At 33.8% G+C, this 24,579-nt stretch overlaps 3 protein-coding genes across 3 annotated transcripts; 1 reads left to right on the forward strand and 2 right to left on the reverse strand.

The window, feature by feature from the left end:
* Positions 1 to 884: 884 nt before the first annotated feature.
* On the reverse strand, positions 885 to 4,103 carry LOC133705593 (very-long-chain enoyl-CoA reductase-like). Its single transcript, XM_062130883.1, has 4 exons — positions 3,765 to 4,103; positions 3,599 to 3,638; positions 1,920 to 2,674; positions 885 to 1,222 (listed from the first exon to the last, which is right to left on the reverse strand). Exons 1-4 carry the CDS (start codon positions 3,831 to 3,833, stop codon positions 1,154 to 1,156), a joined length of 933 nt encoding a protein of 310 aa, XP_061986867.1. The 5' UTR covers positions 3,834 to 4,103; the 3' UTR covers positions 885 to 1,153.
* Positions 4,104 to 9,353: 5,250 nt separating this feature from the next.
* Positions 9,354 to 14,764, reverse strand: LOC133705575 (KIN17-like protein). Its single transcript, XM_062130861.1, has 2 exons — positions 14,734 to 14,764; positions 9,354 to 14,606 (listed from the first exon to the last, which is right to left on the reverse strand). Exon 2 carries the CDS (start codon positions 14,561 to 14,563, stop codon positions 13,373 to 13,375), a length of 1,191 nt encoding a protein of 396 aa, XP_061986845.1. The 5' UTR covers positions 14,564 to 14,606; positions 14,734 to 14,764; the 3' UTR covers positions 9,354 to 13,372.
* A 2,522-nt stretch (positions 14,765 to 17,286) lies between these two features.
* Positions 17,287 to 18,936, forward strand: LOC133704435 (protein VACUOLELESS GAMETOPHYTES-like). The gene is made up of 2 exons (XM_062129255.1): positions 17,287 to 17,410; positions 18,077 to 18,936. Exon 2 carries the CDS (start codon positions 18,079 to 18,081, stop codon positions 18,823 to 18,825), a length of 747 nt encoding a protein of 248 aa, XP_061985239.1. The 5' UTR covers positions 17,287 to 17,410; positions 18,077 to 18,078; the 3' UTR covers positions 18,826 to 18,936.
* Positions 18,937 to 24,579: the final 5,643 nt, after the last annotated feature.

The following is a 24,579-nucleotide window of genomic DNA, read 5'->3' on the forward strand; positions in this document are numbered from 1 at the left end:
TTTTGTTTTTTTATTTTCTCGCTCTAAGACGTGAGAGGTAAACAAATAATTATTTTAGATATTTGTTATGTGAAGAGTAATTTCTATATTTTCGTGTACCAAAAACAAAAATAAATAACTGTTGGCCAATGATTATTTTTATAGCCGTTGGTTAACAACTCATTTTCTCACTCCAATACGTGAGGCAAATAGTATCTTAATATACAAGTATTTATATGATTCAATTTTTTTATATTTTTATTTATAGTATTTACTTGAAAGTCTACTGTTACTGTTTAAATTTGAAATATTATTGTTCAATTTTCAATTGTTACTATTTGACTTTGAACTGTTACTGTCTGACTTTCTAATTGTTACTGTCTGAATACTCATCATATTTATAACTATATCTAAAGTTCTAAAATATAACATATATTTAAATTAGTTATATAATTATATTAAAATTAATTTAATATAAAATATATTAAAATATAATTAACTTTTCTAAATAACTTTTACTATTAAAATGTATATAATCAAAAAAGTTATATTTATACTGTTAAAAAAATCATTTTCTTCATTTGGCTCTTTATATAGCATTTCCCGGATGCTCCGAGGCATCTGCTAGATGAATTAGGCTATTAACACGTTGCCTGTTGTGAGCAGACTTCTTTTATGGATCATAAATGTGAGTTTTATTTTACCAAGAGGGGGTTGTGTTATGATCCAAATCCTTTTTTTCAGTCTGCAAGTAGGTTAGCTAGAAACCTGTGTTGCTTCAGAATAAGTTCTGATGTGACATGGATAATGAATTTCTCCCACCACTCAGAAAACAACTGCTGCTACATGGCCTCAATTGGCATCCACAGCTAGCGAATGGAAATAAAAGATATAAAAAAGTACGATTTCAACAAATTAGCTAAAACCAATACGATTCAAAAAACTATTCCAAATAATTCAAGACAAGAAAGAAATAAAGGTCGACGACGAACTATCCTCGTTGCTAAGTTTCCATTAATTTAAGCTGTCTAGAATAAAAGCCTACGATCCTCGGGCAATCGAATGGGAACGTGAACTCCACTTTCTACTAGACAAGCACCGAAACATGAGATTCCTGATAACAAATCAGACGACACACCAAAGCAGCTGACTTGTGGCTGAGATACCAGTTAATCTACAGGACTGGGGGCAGTATAACCCATCTTCGTGGATATTTAGGTCTTCCATCCTTTCCATCGAATAGCTGTAGAGGGCAAGATGGGATGTAAGCAACAAAAAGAAGAACGCTAAAAATTCAAACGGAAGGTAAACCACTCTTTTATGTAGTTGTTTTGAGATGAGTTTCTTATATCAATAACATAAAAGCAAGCCAGGACAATTAGAAGTGTAAGTAGAAAGCATGTTGATGCTGTGCAAGCGTATTCTTCTACCCAAGTTTTCACTTACAATTATCTACACTAGGTTAAAGAATCCACCTTTCCAATCCATTATTATCCTCCAGTAACATGAAGACAACGTAAATTTCCCCGATGAAGAAGAAACATTAGGATGCAGACCTCATTTGAAAAAACCCAGCAACTATACAACACCTTATCTTGATGAATGTAATGGAATCTGAAAATTTGAATCAGTTAAATCCAACTCAATTCTGATAAGCCTCCCTCCAATCCAAATTTGCATGAAGGCCCACCCACAACACATATCTAAAAAGATATGCATGTGTTTGCAGGAGCACAATATATGTATGATTATAGGATTCAGAAGCTAGTAATCTGATATTATCTACGTCAAACCATCTTATATACACATACAAGATCTCATTGCTACATCAAACCAGGTTGGCCTATGTGCAGGGAAAGATTTACAATTTTCAACATCTTATGAAGAAATATAAAGATATATATGAAGCTACCGGTTCAACAAAAATAACAGAAAGTTACCTTCTTCAATCTGCGATGCTTTGCAAGGGCCCAATTGGTCATGATGGAAGTAGCAACCACGAGAAAAATGTAGCCAGCAACAGTCTGGGTTGCAATATTGAAACCTAACCATTGATAAATCTCTGTTGTGTAATTTGCACATGTAACAATATTGAAGAGAAATCCACTTGGGATTTGATAGCCGCCATTCCCATCTGGACGGCGAAGATTCCTCAGCAAGATATGGCAATAAAAGTTTGCGAGTTGACAAACCAAGCCAAAGCCAAAGCCAATCTTCATTTGAAGATCACCAATAGGGGTGTAAAGTGGATGGTTCACGTAGCAAGCGATATAGGAACCAAAGGTCCAATAATAAGCACAATTTCGAAACACATTGGAGAGCGGAGAAGTTGCATGGCTAAACCGGTGCACAAAAAATGTTTCCATGATGCGTTTGAAATAGTGGAAGCACCAGTAGTACAATGCATATGTCTGAACTGGGTGCTTGATATGCTCTCCCTTGTAGCCCAAAAACTGGTAGACTGGGAAGTAGTAAAAAAAAGGATAGAGCACCAAAGGACCCAAGTATTCAAAGAAAAAGAGTGTGCGGTAGGAAACTTGCGGACCCAGGTCCTTGAAAAGAATAGTTAAGCTGTCTAAATTCCCATCTTGGTATTCTTTGAGGTTCTTCTTGTAGTTGAGTACAGTGGGCCTTTCCTTTGATCCCGGTGGAAGAGGTAGGGTCAGTCGCTGTCTTGCAGGGTAGAATTTTTTGGCTGTTGATGTAAGACATGCAGAAATGGTTATGGAAACAAAATTGCATCTGATGCACCAACTGCATACACGGCACTCCTATGTACATGTGGCTTCTTGGGGGAGGGATAAAAAAAAGTAGGGGCTAGTGTACAAATGAAAGCAGATATAAATTTGAATTTTGTCAACAAAAATTTCAAAGTTCAGATTTAATTTCATGCTTTTGAGCTCTTGTTCTCAATTTTAAGGATTGCATATCAAACCCCTTCCACATCACTACTACCACCACCCTAGCCAACCAAAAAAAGAAAATCAGAACCCCGATCTTGTGAGTTTCATCTCAATGATGTATGAGACATCAAATCAAAAAACTTTTAGAATCTTTTTGCATTGAAGAAACTAATCAATGCAAAACCCAACATGAATTCATGATATAGAGAACAAAATTGAGTACTGTACAAAGAAAATAAATAAATAATAAAACTCAAATCCAACAACAGCACCTTCTTCAAATATAATAACCATTATAATGACAAAATCAAGGGCAAGAAAACCAATTCCAACAGCACTTGTTACAGTGAGGAAAGAGAAGCAAAATGCATATTTCTCCACCATAAAGCACCCTAAGCAAATCTACAAACTCTAACACCACCATAAAGCAGAAAAAAGCAGCTTGCCAATTCCAAAAGTTGAATTTGCAACAAAGGAACTGGTATCTCTAAGAAAGCATCATGATTCATGCGCTTCTGCGAAGAAACAATACCCATGGCATACTCTGAATTCCTTCGGATTTCCTATCTAATCAAAATTTGTGAATTAAATTATAGGAAGAGTTTCGGTTAATTATCTCCAATCAAAACTCAAACCATACTAAGATCCTGAAAGTAATTTAAAACCAAATTCCCAATCTTTTTTACATAACGAGAGGAGCAGAATAAAGAACTTACTTCGCTTATGAATAGCCTCTTGCAGATCAGCCACTGTTGCCTACAAGACAACCAAAACAAAGAAATTTACAAATCAAAACGCACAGATCTTTTTCCCTTCATTTTCCTCCTATCAACCAAACATGCTAATAATAAATACAAGACAGAAAATGTGTAATAAGCATACCGAATCACTAAGCTCAAGGCCCCCTTTAATGACCTCTCTACCACTGCGAGAAACTACGGTCACCTTCATTCTGAAGATCAAATGAGCGAGACACGGTTCGCCAAATGTCAGAAAAAGGAAACCCTTTGAATTTCAAAGAATTATGTTCAAGATTCGGACAGAACTAGAAACTCGGAACTGAAGCTCCAAATGGGATTTGGTTCTTCGATGTCTCCGCAAGACAAATAATAGAAATAGCAGTGTGTACTGTGTAGGCAAGTGCTCGTACTTGTGCATTAAAGGTGTGTGGTTGGGGTAGGAGAGCCAACCATCATCCTTAATTGACGATGCGTTTAGGTTTGTGTTAGGAATTAGATTATTGTTGGGGGTTATTGCATGTGGGCCAGTGTTGATCGTCCCTGATCTTGCCATCTCATCTTTTTAGTGATCCGACGGTGGGTTTTATTATAACGTTGCTCAACAAATTTTTCCTTAACACCCTTTTCTTTTCGTGTTCAGCACGAAGATACTAAGAACAGAAAGGGATTTTGCATACCATGCATGGTCCCTCGAGTATCAACGTTTGGTCAAACCAAACACCATGTTTTATTTTTAGTTAGTTTAGATCCTCAACTTCCAGATTACTTACTTACATTAAGAGGGTGCTTGGTAGTGTAGTAGCGGTTGCTTTTCAAATAAATTTTTATATCAAAATACATGCCAATAATTTTTTTTATTTTTAAAAAATCATTTTTGACATCAGCGCATCAAAACGATCCAAAACGTACAAATCATATTAAATTTTAGCAAAAAAAATTAAAATTTTTTGAGAACGTGGTTTGCACCGCGTTCCCAAACATGTTCTAACAATATATAAATGGTGTGGGGAAATCACTGTTTCCCCACACACAAAGCACTGTAATTCACAGTGCATTTTTCTTTTCTTTTTTTTGCATTTTTTCATTTTTTCCAACTTTCTCCCTTTTTTTTTCCAAAATTACTTTCTTTCTTTTTTTCAACTTTTCTTTTTTTATTCATTTATTTTTTTTCAAAATTATTTTTGTTGATTTTGCTTTTTAAATATTGAGTTGATTAAAAATTTCGCTTTGTAATTTTTTCCCTTTAAAATACTGTGGATTCCTGCAATTTTTTCCCATATAGTTTTTCTATTTTATTTTTTTATTTTTCAAAATTATATTTGTCGATTTTTTTTAATATTGAACTGATTGAGAATTTAGTTTGGTAATATTTTTTCTTTAAAATATTGTTGATTGCTACGGTGTTTCTCTGTATGGTTGTTTTTTTTCTTTTTTTATGATTTTCTCCTAAATTATCTTATCTTATTTTATTTTTTAATATTTAGCTGATTAAAAATTACAGTTACAATATGTGAGGAAATCACTGTAACTTTCCTTATAGATTAATGTGGATTGCAACAATGTTTTTTCCTACATTATTTTTTTCTGTTTTGTTATATTTTTTTCTAAAATTATATTTGTCAATTTTATTTTTTAAATATTAAGCTGATTAAGAATTGCAATTACAAGTAAATACAAGTTTTTCCTCACAAAACACTATGGATTGATGCAGTTTTTCTTCACATGGTTTTTTTCTAGTTTCTTTTGTGTTTTCATTTTTTTTAATATTTTTTTTCAAAATTATCTTCGTCGATTTTATTTTTTTAATATTGACTTTGTTAGAATTTAACTTTGTAATAAAGCTTAATCATGTAGAGAAAGCATCGTAACTTTCCTTACAAAATATTGTGGATTGCTACAGTGGCTCTCCACATGGTTTTTTTTCTTATAATTTTTTTTTTAAATTATCTTTGTCAATTTTATTTTTTAATATTGAGCTATTTGAGAATTACAATTACAAATAAGGCCAAATCATGTGGGGAAACATTGTAACTTTCATCACAAAACACTGTGAATTGTTACAGTGTTTCCAACATGATTTCCCCCTCCTTTTTTGTTATTTTTTTCTAAAATTGTCTCTATCGATTTTTTTTTAATATTTAGCTGATTAAGAATTTAGTTTTATAATTTTTTTTAAACAATGTGAATTGTTGCAGTGTTTTTCCATGTGATTTTTTTATGATTTTTTTCAAAATTATCTGTCAATTTTTTTTTTAATATTGAGTTGGTTAAGAATTATAATTACAATAAAGTTAAATCATATGGGAAAAGCGTTGTAGTTTTTCTCACAAAATACTATGAATTGCTATAGTATTTCTTTAAATGGTTTTTTATTTTATTTTATTGGAAAAAGCACTGTAGTTTTCTTCACAAAACATTGTCAATTGCTACAACGTTTTTTTTCATGGGTTTTTTTCTTTTCAAAATTATCTTTGTTGGTTTTTTTTTAATATTAAGTTGGTAGAGAATTTAGCTTTGTAATTTTTTTTTTATTATTAACAGAAAAGTTAAATGATATGGTGAAAGCACTGTATCTTTCCTCACAAAATACTGTAGATTGCTACAAATCATTTTGTTCAGTCTCTAAGTTTTTGATCACCAATACAATTTTTTTTTTCCATCATGAAATATTTGATCCATCATACCTTTAATTTCTATTACTTATCTAGCGCTGATTTATAATTATAACACTATCAAATACGTTTATTTTATAAGTTCGCGGCAGCGCGCGGAGATTTCATATCATAGTTATATAAACTTGGTGGCCATCTAAGAGGAATCAATTCGACAAAAGACACTGGAAGCAAGAGATATGGTTCAATCGAAACTGAATTCTAGGGATTAGTTTGAGTATATGTAAGAGCTCAAGGGACCACCCATGTTGTGTTTTTTTATCTATTTCTTGTTTTCTTGAGAAAAGAAGAAGAAGAAGAAGAAGAAGAAGAAACTCAAAGCATGCTTGACCGTTAAAAGACTAAAAATTATTTTTTCTTCACTTGACAGTGTTTATTTTTACTGACTATATGTTTAGAATTAAAAAACATAATTATTAAATCAGATCCATCCGAGTTGACTTAATAAAAAAATTAACACAATTTAAAAAATGTCAAAACAGCTTTGTACTGGATAAAATAATTAGATAAATAATTGATCTAATGTTAACTTAATGACTGAATTCTAAAACCAAGGTTCTGAAAACCATGTTGAATTGCTGGCTCCGTTCTTGTCATACGAATTGGTGACCAAACACTCATTTTCCCAATTTGTTAACGCAAGCTTCCTAGTCACAAAAACTTGGTTTGCTCCTTTTAAGTTGTTTGAAAAAATTGTTGTTTGAAAAAAAATGCAGTAAAAAAATAAAATATTATTTAAAAATTATTTTTAATAACAATACATGAAAACAATACAAAAATATATTAAAAAATTAATTTTAAACAAAATAAAATAAAATAAAAAATTTCATGAAACAACGTTTAAAGACCTTAACTGCAGCAGAAAAGCCTATCATTTTAGGCCTGAGAAATAATGTGAACTGCACACATATATTTGTTTACACATTTTTGTTGAACGTTCTGCTAATAACCAACAATCCATTGCCAAACTTAAATAAGAAAAGAACCTTGGAAGCTCAACCATTCGGTAGAAACAAGTTATTTCATTTTCATTGAACAACTCTAAATCAAGTAACATTGCAGACATCAGACAAATCATATCATGTTTGAGGAACAAAAACCTTTTACGATGCACTTCTACGTTCAATCTGTACAGAAGGAAAAACCAAGAATAGTTAACATCTTACAGGGGCATTAATGGTGGCAACAAGATTACAGCAAATACACAACATGAATCAGCAGCTATAATTCTTTTTTCCAAACACTGGATGGTGCAATCAAGATTACAGCTAACACCCAACATGAAGCAACGGCTATATTTCCCTCACCATTCAAAGAACTCAAGCATTTTTTAGCAACAGTTGCAGCCTATTCCAAGAACCCAGCATTTTGAGCACCAGTTGCAGCCTATTCTAAGAGCAATTCCAGGAAAACTTTTTTTTTTTTTCTAATCTTTATACTAACTGATGCAAAGCTTCTTTTGGGAAAGTTTTCCAGATCTTGGTGGCTTGGATCCTAAAAATCAACGAATACTTGTTATCATTGAATTATATGCGCCTATACGAATTGCTTACGTCCTAGTAAAATAGATGGTAAGAAACTTAGTATCTCTAGCATTATTACAAAGAAAAGGCATTTTTCACATCTTTATAACATTACACCAGTCAATCAGCAATGAATGATCTAACAATTTTTCTAATTATGAAATTATTATTTGCTGCCATAAAAATTTCTGACGTATTTCTTTACCTGGTAGCCGGTTTCACAAGCCCAGGACCAAAGTTGGAGAAGAAAAAATGAGTTGAACAGGGATTTCAAAGACGATCTTCCTCTGAAAAATTGGAAGGGTAACATCTCTCAACTATAACAAGCTCCCCGCTCCCCCTTCACAGACCACGTCTGTAAAACAACACGACCAAAGATAAAAAGGAATGCAAATGACATTCTCTAGCTTTAGCTTCTTAAATGAATAGTTTCCACTAGTGATTTACAATCTGCAATTTAAAGGGAAAACCTAAAAAAAACTCTCCAGAACTTTCTTTTATGGATTTTGCCTCTTTAAGATATCATTCTCAACTGTTTCTTTCTGACCTCAAGGGGGGAATCCTTCAGAAGATTCACCATTTTATTTCTGCTTCTTTCTCTCTATAAAAAATTACTCATACTACTTGGCAACCTGACTAGTGGGTGTTGTTCAACTGCATGTCTCAGCCAAGTATCATAATTCTTAAGGTCAATGTGTTACAAATCAATCAGTAATCATACTCGGAAAAATTTCCAATCACAGACAATTCCAGAACTTCAAGTTATCATCTTACACGCAATTTTTATGGTGATAATAGAAGCATTCTTCAATAAACATTCTTCTGAGTCATCATCAAATCTGGAGAGATACAAAACCATAAAATGAGCATCACATATGCCAGAGGAGACTAAAAATTACAACAATCTTAGAAAGCCAGTGCAGCCACGAAAGTAAAATATGCATTAAACTCACTACGCAAGTCTGTGTATACCCTCATGCTCTGTCTTGAGCATTCTCACGTGCTAAAATCCCCTTCTCTATCTGCACCTTGGCACAGAACTTAATTTTCAACCACTCCTAACAACCTCGAACTGGACCCTCTCTCCAATCAGCAGAACCACAACTCAAGCTCTTCCTGATCAATAGCTTCACTTTGTATCATGTACCTTTTGGAACATTTTCCTCATTACCCCTTCTGCTTGTGGTATCACTCTGCCATCAATCTCATCACCGTAGCAACAGCATCTTTACACAACTTAAAGTCCTTCCTATTATCTCATCATGCCTTATTGTCCTCCCCCGTCAACTTTTCCAATCACCATTTCCCACTTTTTGCGCAATTTAAGAGGGTGAGGGATCAGTGTTCATCCACTAAATCTTTTAAATATTTCAATCACATAGAACCCAGTATTGGAACATTAGCCCATATGCATCAGTATTACAAATTTCCCTTAGAGTGTAGTATAGCAACTTAGAGCCATATAATAACTGAAGAAAAGAACATTATTTTGATTATGAATGGTAAATATATGAGAGAATAAAGAAGAAGAAAAAGTAATTCAAACTTATGGGATGAAATTTTTATACTTTTTTCCTCAGTCATGGACAAGTGCTCTCAATCTAAGAATTAAAAATCATGACAATGAGATTCTGTGTGAATAGCTAATTTCTCACCATCCAATCAGATATTGGCAGCATCGGGAGTGCAACTTAACACTGTTATAGATCAAGACATTTATGTTCAACACTCAGGAAAAAAAAACAATGTTCACATCCACTAGGCCTCTAAACTTTATAGGAAATGAATGAGATCGCAGAAAACAGATGAATTTGATAACCAAAGCACATTTCTGTGCTTGATGCTTGGAACCATCAACAGGGTGCTGGGAGTACGGAGAACCCTATCTGTTACCTACCTAAACTCGCTCCATCTTGGCAAAAGAAATCTCATCCTCTTAATTGTCACATCCTCCAAACAACCTCACCAGGCCTACCTCCGCTTTTCATTTGCAAAGAGGTTAATCATCAACCTTTTTGACTCTGGATAAGTCATGTCAATATTTATGTTTTCTAATCAAAACTTGCAGACAATAAACTGTACTTGAATGTTTACACTGAAGTCGATAATTCAGTTTCATAACGAGGCACAAGTAATGATGATGAAGTATGAAAAAATAAAAAAAGTCAATCAAGCTTGCAAGTTGAAGACCTTCACTACAGCTTTGTGCATGTTGCATGGAATGATATACTCCTTGACCAAAGGAAAAGGAAAGAAAGAAAAGAATGCAAGAAATATTAAGCATCGTTAAGAAGCCACAACTAGACAAATTAGTCAAACCAGAATCATCAAAAAAAAAAAAAACTCTTCCAAATAATTGAAGACTGAAAAGAGAGTCAAATAGAAAAGGGATTCGACAGGGAACTGTCCTTGTTCCTTGAGTTTCGAATAATTTATGCTTTCTGAAGGGGACACTGAGATTTCCAGTAACCGGGTGAAAATATCACCCGCACTTTGTACCCAAACTGTGACAAAGTACCATAGTCTGGGATTCGGTGACAAGGAATCCAGATTGTATACCACTACAGCCAACAAAAGGCAGAACTGCCAGTTATTCTATGAGAAAAGGGACAATATGGCCCATCAGAATGGATATTCAGGTCTTCTCTCCTTCCTATCAAATAACAGCAGAGGACAAGGTGAATTGTAAGGAACAGAATAGCATGGAAAAATTAGGAACAGTGATACATTTGTTTTCTTCAAGCCCAAATATTGCTTACTGCCATCAAATCTGAATCTTTTAACAGTTTAATCTAATGCAAATCTGATGTGTTGCAGATCCAAATCACACATGAAGACCCGCCTATGATCTTAACTTTTAACTGCTGATGCATATAAGATGAGACTGCAAATTCAAAAGCTAGTGTAGTTATCTTATGTCGCCCTTAGCAATTATAATATACACTCATACAATCTTATTTCCGCATCAACCCAGGTTGGACCATAAGCAAAGCAAGATCCACATTATCCAACTATTAATGAAGGAAATACAACAATATAAAGCTAACAACTGGTTCAACAGAATTATAGAAAGCTATCTTCTTCAATTGGCAGGTGCTTTGCAATGACCAGGTTGGTCATGATTAAAGTAGCAACCACAAGTAAAGCATAGCATAGCATAGCATGCCAAGTCTGTTTTGCAATGTGAAACCTAACCACTGAATCTCTGTTGTGCACTCTGCACATGTGACGATATAAAAGAGAAACCAGTATGGGATTGATAAGCTAACATTGGCATCTGGACAGCAAAATCTTCTAAAAAAATCATGGAAATAGCACTTCAAGTTTTGACAAATCAAACCAGGGCCAAAGCTAATCTTCATTTGAAGGTCACTAACAGGGTGCAAAACGGATGGTTCACATACCAAGCAATGTAGGAAGTTCCAATAATCAGCAGAATCCTAAAAGTATTTGAGAGCAAGGTTACATGGCTAAATCAGAGCGCAAAATGTCTATATGATGCATTTGAAGTAGTAGAAGCACTAGAAGCATTAAGCATGTCTGGCCTGTTTGGATGATTTGCACTCCCTTGTAACGACAAGAAAAACTCTGGCTACAACAGTCTGTTTTGCAATGTGAAACTTATCCAGAGATGATCTCAGTTGTGTAATCTGCACAAGTCACAATATTAAAGAGAGGCCTGTATGGGATTTGATAAGCCACCATGTGCATCTGGACAGCAAAAATTCCTCAAGAAAGACATGGAAATATAACTTCAGCTGGACAGTGCGAAAGTTGATATTCTTTTGAAGGTCATCGCTAACAGGGTGCAAAGAGGGTAGTTCACATATCAAGCAAAGTAAGAAGTTTCAATAATGAGAACAATCCTAGACGCATTTGAGAGCAAGGTTATGTGGCCAATCAAGGTGTAAAAAAGTACAAATGATGCATTTGAAGCAGTGGAGGCACCAGAAGCATAAAGCATATCTGGTTTGGGTAGAAGAAACATAGCCTGCAACAATGTTTTGAAATGTGAAACCTAACCACTGATGACCTTAGTCGTGTAATCTGAACAAGTGACCATTTTTAAAGAGAAACCACGATTTTATAAGCCACCATTTGAAATAAGGACAGCAAAAATTCTTCAAGAAAGACATGGAAAACTTCAGGACTTGAAAAACCAAACCAGCGCCAAAGCCAATCTTCACTTAAAGGCCACTAAAACATTAACAGGGTTCAATGTAGGCGGTCCACGTAGTAAGCAATGTATGAAGTTTCAATAATCAGCACAATGCTAAACACATTCGAGATGTTCAATGACTTAATCAGGGAGCAAAAATGTCTCCATGATGCGTTTTGATTAGAGGAAGCACCAGTATAATAAAGTATGTCTGACCTGGGTGGACAATCAATCTCCCTTGTAACAAAAAAAAAGTGTACCCAAGTTTTCAAATAGGGAAGACAAAGGACCTATTATTCCCGGAAAAAAAGCTGTATGGTGGGAAATTTGTGGACTCAGTTCCCCCAGCACTACAGTTCAGTGCTCCAAATTCCCATCCATAAGGATTTTCTTGTGGTTAAAGGATGACGGGCTTGTCTTTAATCCTGGCAGAAATAAGGAGGTCAGCTGCTGTCTTGGAAGGTAGAATTTGTCATTGTTGTTGTAGGGCAAGCAAATAAGATCGTTCAATAAAATCACATCTGATGCTCCAGAAACATACAAGCACCCATTATTTACATATTGTTAACTCAAGACGGGAAACAGGAGCGGAAAGAAAAACCTTATGATTTATGATCTTATAAATTGAAAGCCAATCACAGAACTTTATGGGTTCTTTTGCATGATGAAATTAAAACTCAACACGATGTGAAGATCTAATGAATAAAAAATAGGCTGTGAGCAGACTTTGCAAATGTAAATAAACAAACTAAAAGCCAGATGAGTCCTCTTCACGTGTAATGACCATAATAACGGCATAAAGTCATAAATTATATATAGGATGACAGACTTTGAGTCAATAGCTATACGCTTCCCTGCATAAAATTAAAAACCAAACACAATATTTGCCCTTCATTTTCATAGCAACCTAACATACAAATATTAAAAGAAAGAAAGAGATGAGTATATGGAAACACAAAGGTCAAGGCCTCTTTTGATGACCACTCTACGACAGGTAGAAACTACAGTCACCTCCATTTTGGAGATAATTGAAAAGAGAGTAAAGTCATGTAAAGCTATATAAAAAGCATATACTTTATATCTTAAACAATTCTCTTCAAGATTCAGAGACAGCAGAAAAACAGAAACCTCATAGGGAACTTCCACGTTGAGATCTCAGACAGATATAGTAATGACAGTAGCAGTACATAGCTATAGAGAAAGCTAGTAGAGTTGGGTTTGAGGAGAATGTGAACGATAAGGAAAAGCTTACTGATAAACAGAACTTTTCAAGGAGCAACTTTCCAAAGTCATTTTATTAATCATGGAAAGTTACACCACATATTCCACAAGATCAATAAATCCAAAACTACAAAAGCAATTCCAGAACTGAACTAAAGAGATTGAACAGAACTCACTAGGCAAGTTTGCAAATATCCTCGTATTCAACAGCCTTAAGCACTCTCCCGTCATAAATTCCCTTCTCTATCTGCACCTTGGCACAAAACTTCTCCGTATCCACTCCCAACAACCTGGCATTTGAACCTCTATATGCCCCATTCACTATTTTCACCAAACCCCCAATCTGCGGAATCACAGTCTCAAGCTCTTCCTGATCAACCCTCAACTTATGCTTATTCTCAAGAATCTCAATTTCAGCAACATATTTATCAATCACTTTCCTCACTACCCCTTTCTGCTTATAATACCCTTTCTCTGCCAACGCCTTACTCATAACCTTAACGATAATCCCTTCAAACAACCAATAATCCTTTCTATTAGTCCTCTCCTTTGCCTTCTCTTCCTCTTTCATCAGCTCCTCCAACGCCGATTTCCCACTTTTACCTCCAATACCACCTTCCTTATTTTTCCCCATCTTCCTCTCCTTATCCTCAACTTCCTCAAAAACCAATCTAGAACTAAAACTCTCACCTGTCTCTTTCCCAACATTATTACTCTTCGAACCAAGGGCAAACCCAACCTTCACCCCGCTGTCCAATTTCAACTCCTTCGCTGGCCGCACTTCACCATTATCCACAGTGTCATTTTTAACAGTCAAAAACTCTTCAGCCTTCTCAATCTGCTTTTTAATTTCCCTCTCCTGCTTCTCCTCCTCTGCTAAATCCGCCCTGACTCTCTTACTCTTCGCATTCTCCTTAAAAATCGTCTCCGAATCCCTATCAATATAAGTCATAAACCACCCTTTCGGCGTCTCATCGACTTTACACTTTCCAGTTCTCCCCAGATGCTTAACAAACTCCGTCAACGTCGCCCACTGTGTCGAATTCATATGAATATGGTGCCTGTCATGAATATACTCGTTGTAAATCACGGTCGCCGCGACACGAGAAAACCTATGGCTCCGTTTCATCGAATCGAGGAACTCGTTTTCGAATTCTTCAGAATAGCCGTCGACGATTCTGTTAGGGTTTTGACCGAAGACTTCCATTTGCCGTTGGTGGCTTTCGCTCATACAGTGGCACTTGAATCCGTTCTCGTCTCGACATTGTTTTTGACACATTTGACAATACCATCGAAGTTTCTGAAGACCTTTCGCTTTGATTCGATTCGCTATCGCTTTCGGTGTAAGGAAATCGTTCTTCCCCATTTTCTTTAGGGTTTGATAGATTGAATTGGGATTACAGAATTACCTGTAAAATAATAATAATAATAATAATAATACACAGTTTAGCTTCGCTTCTAGAAGAATACTAACATTTATGTTAAGATCTAAATCAAAATTAAACACTTCGCCTCTAAAAAGGTCAAAGGAGTTACGGGTCGTTGCTTTTCTGTGGTTAAAGAACGATAAACAATGTTCGTTTTTTTCGTTTGTGGGCAATGCGGTTATATATGAAAGAATTGGGCTAATCTATTATGGGCCTAACATGAGACTAAGATAAAAGGGCCCGCTAGGATGAATAATGAGCCCATGTTATGTTTATGGTTATACTGGGCTGTGATGTTGGTCTGCTTATTTATCTAACCTCACTTGCTGACGGTTCAAATTAATTTGTCGCGGATAATAAAGTGGGATTTTCAAATATGTTGGATACCTTTGTGTTTCTTTCTTCTTCTTCTTTTTTATATAGTTGACATGCTCTTGTACACAATTTATGTATGGGTGGTTATTTCTAATAGTCAAACCACCACAATGAAAAGCCTGTCAATTTGAGCTCCGTAATAATTATATCTTTACATGTAAATTAAAAAATACAATTTGTAGAATTAAAAAAAAAGTCATTTTTATTTGATTAATTATTTATCACTTAACATTTATCACCTGAATTATTAGCTCATTTTTAACTTTATACTTATGTTTCATGAGACTATAAAAAAATGAATATTTAAATTTTTGAACATATCAATTTATAACAATGCAGAAATTAAAGATTTTTTATTGATAAAAATAAAGAATTTATATAACGTTTTGATATTGTCTTATAATATAAAAAACAAAAATATATTTGATTGAAAAAGTACATAAAATAAATTCGTGTTTTGAACAATTTTTTAATAAATTTATATATTTTAAGAATAAAAATTACAATAAAAAATGTTATATTTATATTAATTGTTTACGGCAGTAACATAATCAAACACTACCTCATTAAATACAAATGCCAAGGATATAAAATACACGGGAAAATATTTTTTACATTTAATTTATAGTGCAAGAAAAAAAAATTGGAAATTTTGTCGTGGCTAAATTATTTTAAGGCAAAAATATGTTCTATAAAATACCAACTTATAGTATATATATACCACTCATATCATGGTCTTGTCATTTTAAACTCAATGTACCCAACTCTGACTCAGTCTTTATACCATTTCCAACTCTGTTTTTTATTTTGCCCCGCCAGAGTTTCAATGCCAGCTCCGCATCATTGTAGACAGGCCAAAGGCCCAAATGGCCTTCACTGAGCTGGAGTTATGCGTGAGACGTTAATAAGCTCACTTTCAAACTTTTAAAAAAATATTGAATTTTTTATCTTAGATTTAAACTATTATTTTTTTTATATTTTCAAATTATTTTATATAAGAAATATTTTAAAAAATAACTAATGCTATAATACCAAACTAACCCTTAGTTATTAAGACACGGCATCGTATAATACATTCGAGAGACGTAGCACACAGGAAAGTACCAGACAAATTCGTGGTTGTTCTTAAAAAAGAAATAAGAAGTTTATTTAAAAAAACAAATTGTAATGAAATGCAACGCGGTATCATACGTTTCCTTTCGTGTCATGTGTGCTAACGGAACGCGTAGCGAAGACACCGTGATAACCGACAAACTACTAATATATTATCGGTCTTGTTTTCTGTATTAACTCCGGTCTCCGCATGCACGGCCAAGTAAAAATCTACCGACATAAGCACGCAAATGCGATGGATTGAAGACATATATATCCATGCAATAATTTCAATAAAACTATATTTAAGAAATCCCCTGCTGCATTTTTTCTGCAGTACAAAACTTGAGAACCATTATCCATGATGAACTTAAACCAACATTCGAGGACAGTAATTAAGGCAAATCCATATATACACGTATTTGTAGGTTTTTAACTATAGAAGTACATTTGATTATAGTAGTGTTCCAAGCTAAAAAAAATTATTTTATTTTATTTTCTAGATTTAAGCTTTTCAATGACAACACAACGAACCGATGAAACCAAATACCCAAAATAAACACTCCTATGTTTTTTTGTTTTTTTAATTTGTAGTTTTTCACGCTCATGATAATATTTCCACACACAAGTATGCTATAGAACACAACCTAATAATGGGTTGAGCACTGGTAATATCTTATGCATAGAAGATTTTAAAAATATATAATAATAATAATAATAATAATAATAACAACAACTTACATGCAGCCATACAGGTCATTTAATTTCTTACTCGTACATTAATATTTTACTTGTTTGAATAAACAATCGGCCCTGGTACTGTTGCAATTATGGACTAGATCAAAGCTAGTGTTGTGAAGTTATCTCATTGGGTACAATACAAGGAAGGAGCGGATATATAATAATTACACAAAACTGAATGTCGTTGAATATATCAACCTTTCGGCATTTTAATTTAACATATGATATATGAAAAATAAAAGCCATATAAGTTTTCTTAACAGGATGCATACACTCACACTTAATATAATCTCTTAGGAACGAAGACAACGGTTTTTCTCAGTAACTACTACCTCCCACCCCAGAAAAAAATATAAAAAAAGACCTAGCCTTCGTTGATGTTTCCCTTCTAATTAAGTCGGTTTAGGCCTCTCTATATAAATCGTGCATCTTTGGAGATTCCTCAATTCGTACCAAATAATCCAGACTACTTCTACATAGATAGACATCATTTTGGGCATCAAAGAGGGTTCTATTAATTAAAGCCTGCCGAGCGCTTTAGCCAGAACTAATCCAGAGATCCTAGCGAGAAATTTTCGGTAAGATAATATTTTATCTGCTTGGTATTTGCTAGGGTTAATAATTCTTGTATGTTTTTGTTAATATATTTTTTATCTGCTTAGAATCAATTCATACATCGTTTTTGTTTAATTTATTCAACGGGTGTCTTATGTACATAAGATATATGATAATATGTAAGCATATGTCTAAATAAATTTAAGAAATTTTTCTAATTACAAGAAGAGGTTGATGTTAGGTTATGCTTTTAAAATTATCTAGAAAAGAGAGCTATTCTAGACCGACTATAAACTGGTTCAAGGATTACACGTTGTACAGTAAAAAAACATAAATAACTTTTTTTTTATTAAAAAAAATACTCTTTATTCATAAACAATATCTTTGTCGTGGAATATTGGGTAAACTATATATCCACTTTCTGTCTCCTCTTGTCATTTCGAACCCGGAAACAGTTTTTTATATATATTGCTTGCGGAATATTATAGTAGTGTATGACTTCTCTTTTCCTGGTTTGGGTAGAAACTAGATTATATTGCAGTACACACAACACTGTATATATTTATAATTGATTTTCCTGGACACCAGGGCTAGGAAGATTTCAATCTCTGAATTAAATGGTGTAGTTACATGTTTTATAATTACGCACGCACTTGCGGGAAAGTGATTGAGCGTGTTTATAATTACAGATATGGGATTAACCAAGATCAAACATCCTAGTCATAGCCAACATTATCTTTTGCTGAAGTATCCACAAGAGCCTTATCAGTGTAACGGGTGCATAGGGCTAGGGTTTGGCCCATGCTACGAATGCGAGCACGAAGACTGCAGTTTCTATCTCCACGAGGAATGTGCAAATGCTGCCCCATCCACCTCCCATCCATTTTCTAAGTGCAGCTTGAAATTTCACGACAAGGCTCCTCAAGAGGGTGAAAGATACTGTGATGCTTGCGGAGAAGATGTGTCAGGGTTCGTGTACCAGTGCAAACACAAAAATCCACACGATTTCCATCCTCGCTGTTTAAAGCTCCCGCGTACCTTGACAACTGAAGATGGGTTGATGCTACAGTTGAGGAAAAAATTGCCATCGAAATGCTTATACTGTGGAAGCAGGGAAACCGCGAACAGAATCCAAGGCTGGTGCTATGTTTCTTCCTCTGATCAATACTGTTACCATATAGCTTGTGTGAAAAACATGATTCTGGAGAAGTGGAGAAAGGGTTATTTCATTCAAGATGGCAACGTGAAGGCGAGTTACCTAGCTCTTCAAACTTTCAACCCAAGTAGAGAAATAGTACTCCCAAGTGGGAAAAGCTCAAGCAAGGCCAAACAAATATGGAGCACGGCAAAAACAGTTATTATGCTTATTATTTCTGCTTTGTTCGGAGAACCGACGACTCTCATTTCAGTGCTTGTTCAACATTTACTCTCCAGTTAAAGGGGAACGCAGACCACATCGATGATTTTGTTTTTGTGCGTAGAATCTTGTAATTAATGTTTGTTTGAGTGCAACTATATGACTTTTCGTTTTGTTCATATTGTTCCCAAAATATTCGTGTAGATTTTGTGAATATTGTCAAAGAGATGTAAAGATATTGTTAAAAAAATAAATCATGTTAAATGTTGTAAGAATATTGCGAGTTTGTGCTTGGTTCAAGCATGTTTTGATTTGCCCATTCTCTGTAAGGCTATCGTTTACTGATAATACTATATATATGTAAAAATATTGTATTATTATACATGCAAGATCTCATTGAAAGCAAATCATGTTGTGATAATGTTTTCAGTGGGTATGTGACTAACTATGTATGCTTGTTCGCATGTAGAAGAAGTGTGCCATAAAGAAAATTACGGACGATCTTGGTGAAGGACTTGAATTTTTTAAATTCTTGATTTCTTAATACCAATCACGAGTTAATTAATTATTCTAAAATTGTTTGCATGATGAAATATGATTTTCTCTTTTCTTAATTACATCTATTTTTATCTAAATATTGATAATTACATTTAAGCATTATAACATTTTCTGGACATGATTAATATTTCTTATATCTATTTTTCTCTAAATATTGATAATTAGATTTAAGCATTATAAAAGTTCTTAGACATGATTATTTGGATGGCCGAAGAAACATTTTTCACGCCGTACCTGTCCATAATAAGGAACTACAGTAGTCCATTAACCCTTTGAAGATTTTTAATCAAATTAATCTAGATTGCATGCCGTTCAAGTAAAAATCGACAATCCTGAAAATTATTATAAATTCCAAAGTCCACACACACAAATATATATAGAAATTAAAGAGATGTTATACTGATTTTTCTTGCAAATTATGCTTTCCAAATATAATGTGGGTGACTATCAAAGACACTGAAAATTCCATCTAAATTCCTCCCCCTCGGCGTACAATTTCAGCGAAATGCTTGGAGTCGTCACGCCACGCCACCCATTTCTTATCTACTTTTATCATCTGACCCGTTTCACATTATTTGACCATCGCAAGTTCACGGAAGGAAGGGCAGAGGAGGATGAAATGAATGACATATATAAGTCTGTCAAATCAGGTTGAAATGGGAAGAAAACCAAAGAAATAATTTAAAATAAATATTCATAATCTTTATTTTTTTTTGATGTTATTTATATTTTTAGAGTATTTTTTTCTAAAATCTTATTATATTTTTTTATTTAAAAAATATTTATTTCAACATCAAAAAAACCGTTGCCTATACTAAATAAGATTTTTTATAAATACTAGTCATAAGCCACTTAATTTATCAAATATCAATGATAAATTATCAATTATTTTAGTCAAAGAAAATTAATGAGATTGTTAAAATTAATAAATTAAATAATTATCTAATTTAGAAGTTCTATTCCTAAACTAGGATTTTTTAGGACATTATATCTCTATTGATTTGAAATTCAGTTAGATCCCGCATCCAACAGGAACAATACAGGCAAGGTTTGTTTTCCTTTAAAAAAAACAATGGAAATATGAATCCTTTCATACAAGTGTAAAGTGCAGAGAAAGTTCCTTTTCTTTCTAGATTTCCTACTCGCTTGCTTATAAAAAACAAAAAAAAAAGGAAAAGAAATGTTCATTTCCGTTCAATTGCTACTAAAGAAGTGCTGGATTCTAGAAAAATTATCATCGACAAGATATTACAAACACATAAATAACCCAGTCTAATTGGAAAAAAAGCCCAACAGCGACATAGCTCATTGTAGACTTAGCGTCGTTAGAACACCAGACTACACAGCCTAATTAACCTGGCCCGCCTAACAAAAGCTAGATGATTCTTTGGACAGAAAGCCCAGATACTAGCCCAAGAGTTAATTATAAATCGATTCGCCAATCACTGATATATCTTCGACAGGTATATCATTTTTTTGCCGATAAGAATCCGATTCTTGTAAAATAAGAGTATTTATTGCTGTCATGAGTGGCAAGCAGGCTACTGATCTTGTAGAATTTACTTGTTAGATAGAAAGGGCAATTTAAAATTTTATGATATGATCAATGTTTCTTTCAACCGATAAAAGGAGAGTGAAAGTTAGACATTGCCCGGAGCCATAATAATTTATCAAGAACCCAAGAAGCACCTGGTTTGACCGAAGAGTAAGCCTTACGTTTTCCATCAACCGGCCCCTCTCTCTCTCTCTTATTTTTTTTATTTTTTATTAATATTGATATTTAGAATAGTTTAGTGGTAATTTAGCTAATCTTACAGATCTCGAATAACTTTAAAATTTATAGAATTTAAACAGAAAATTTGTAAATAATAAACTCAAAATATAACTAGAAGGTGTTTTTAAATGTTCGTCAAACCTCTCCATCACATGCAAGATTTTTGGCAAATACACCTGGTTTCGAGCCACCGAGAAAAGCTTGTCTGAAACAAACTTGCAGCTTTCTACAACCAAATTACGATTCTATATGAACCAGAAATCATGAACGATTTTTGGGTTCAAACTAAATTTAAAAATATATCACTTAAATTAGAAGGACTAGTCCCATCTCCTCAGTCCTAGCTGACCTTCGACTCGAAGTCTTTCACACGAAATCTTTTTCACACCTATATTAAACAATCTTTGTTCAATGAAGACCATTAACCATATAAAATCCGGTAGATACTCCATCCAAGTCATAACTCCACCAAAGCTCGGTCCGGACCTTTCTGGTAGAAGATGGGCCATTTGGTATTACTTCTTAAGCAACCGCTTGCCTTTTCCAATCTCTACTTGAGTGGTTACATGGTCCCGATTTTAATTTTGGATTTATCCTTGAAAGTCATAAATCTCTTAGGTTGAAATAAATATTTTAACTATTTTTAAATAAAAAAATAAATTTCTAAACCATTTTCTTGAAGTTTTCACAGACAAAACACAATTGTTTTCAAATATTATTTAAATTAGTAGTGTTAACCTCTTATGATATATTTATTTGATACATAATAGTTATATATTAATTAGATATCGATCACAGATTTATTATTTTAGAATCATATAAAAAACCTCTCTGGATTGAAACAATCTCATGCACATTCGTTCTTCATTTATATAGCAATATGTTTTTTGACTATGCATATTTATGTTTATGAATGAAAGACCTTTTCTTTTCTTTTCTCGGCTCCTGTAAGATTCACATTATTGATAATAAAGTGCAAATCAATTCTCTTACAGTAAAAAAAATGTTTACAAACATCTTACGGTTCACATCCACATCACATGAAAATAATCTGTGATTCCACCTGTCATAATAGCTCATGGATTGCTGATTCCCACAAACTTCAACCAGGCGCAACATTTTCCATCACCATTTTTCTTTAGATAGAGAAAAAAGAGAGAGAAAAAGTGGGCCAGGTTAATGGTGTTTCATATGCATCAATCAAATCCAGACCCTTTATTTTGTTCGTTCAAAAATTAAAAAAAAAAAAAACTGTTTGGTGGGCTGAAATGGGCCCCAGTCACATGGTTATTTTTCTACAATCAGTGACCTCGTGTCCCTCCTATGCAATCATATGAGCAATTGCTTTAGCTTCACCGCCGTGTTACATCACCCTTCGTTCAGTTCCAGGGAAACTTAAGATTCTTCACAGCCAGCGATCCAATTAACAGGACTGGTCTAAAGTAGATGATAGAACTGGAAACATGGGAGAGGAAGTTAGCTTCTCCAAGTTTCTAAGCGTGCTGCCATTTACACCTTTTTATCTTAAATAATGAGATGGGGTTCAGTACAATCGAAAGCGCAGGCCTCAAATTGCTTAAACAGGCTCTCTTTGGCATGGAACCAGTGTCTTTTGCCTGTCAAAGGTGATTTTAGGACCACTTTTCCGTATCCCCCCAACTTCACTTCGGTCAATTTAACCTTATAGCTTCGTTTGATCTTGTTGCCGTATATATATTTTGTTTGACGGGGACCCATCCATCCATGATGCTGCGTCACTAGTCTGTATCGTGATATCCAAAGGGGCCTCCTGTCGGAGCCTAACCGCGTGCGATCCAATATCCTTCGACTCGTTTTTTTTTTCCTTTTAAATTGCAATATTGCTTACTCTTTTCCGTGTTTGTACAGATGTATCGATTATTCACCCAATGCTTTTTTTCTGTAAGGATGAAATTTCCATTAAACTAAGGCCAATAATACAGAGATATCGAGTACAAAGTACTGTGAAGAATAAAAATCTGGTAAAAACAAAGCATCAAGACCCGAAACAAAATGGGTTCAGGTAAATGAACATACATGTGGAGAAATGACTCTATCCAGATCTATAAGTGGTGAAACTAACTATTTGGCGTAAATGGTAAGGCGGACTGGAGTTTCACTTCACTTCTGAAAAGTTATATCTCACGAGCAAGTCTTTGGGCTACTCTAGATTAATCTGTTTCATGGTAGCCGTGGGAAAGCACACCTCGTCAGGGCCTTTGATAGCGGCAATGGAAGCAAAATTGTGATGGTCACGAGGAGATTGACTTGTTCACCGAGTAGACGGGGTTAAAACTCTAAATTTGTAGCGCTCGACCAAACAACAAACCGCTCTCTAGAAAGAGCGTGTAGATCTAGAAGACACCCTCCATAATTAGTTTAGGAAACTAAAACTAGACGAATCTAAAACAAAGTTGGAGAGAAGAACTAGGGGATCGAGAAATAGAAATAGAATGAGGGATACCGTCAAATTTGATCACTAATAACAAGCCCAATTTAGTTTACCGTTAAATTTGATTACTTGTAAGAGGCCCAGTTTCGTTCTTAATTTTTTTTTATTGAAACATTAAGAATGCCTGTCATGGATAAAAAGGGAGAAAAGGACAGTGTTAATCCTTACACTGCTAAATGTGTGATGATATTGGAGGAATGAAGAATGATATATTTTGTCTTCTATGTTCAAATATATCGAAATAATTACATCAAAGTTAATTTAAAGTATTTTTAAGAACAGAGCTAACTAAAAGTAAATACATTTTATCATAACATTCAAATTTTAAACTTTAAACTAAATAAGTATTTTCATCACATAAACCAAAAAATATCCACCAAAAAAATACCCTTTGCTGTTGATATAATTGCGGTTAATAAGTAAAATTGAGATCCCATTTGGTATTGAGTGTCGAGGGATAAAAGTTGATTTTTTTATATTTTTAAATTATTTTAATATGTTAACTTTAAAAATAATTTTTAAAATATAAAAAAATATTATTTTAATATATTTTTAAATAAAAAATATTTTAATAAACAACTTGTACTCTTAAAAACTTCCGTAATTTTCGTTGGAATTGTCCTTTACATTAATCTTGCGAAGACTTTTAACTCCAAGGGTGTAGTTGAAATGCAACTATGGACAATTGACAGGACTTGTCTGTCTGTGTAAAACAGGGGATACACTGTGGAAAATAGTTATGTTTGTCAATTGTCGTATGTCTTACCAACTTAACTACTAGCTAATCATGTAATTCTCTTCAGTCAAGTGTACGTACAGAGTTGATGAGTCATACAGCAAATAAAGCTCATAAATGTGTGTATGGTTGCATGTTCTCTCAGAAGTTGTAATAACTTTAGGATATATACTGTTTGGAAATACAGGGTAAGTTATGTTGTATAAAAAATTCAATTTTTTTATATTAAAAATTAGTTTTTTATATGTTTTGGATAGCTTTGATATGCTGATCTCAAAAATAATTTTTTAAAAAATA

Source organism: Populus nigra, chromosome 10, assembly GCF_951802175.1.
Source record: "Populus nigra chromosome 10, ddPopNigr1.1, whole genome shotgun sequence".
NCBI classification, from domain to species: Eukaryota; Viridiplantae; Streptophyta; class Magnoliopsida; order Malpighiales; family Salicaceae; genus Populus; species Populus nigra.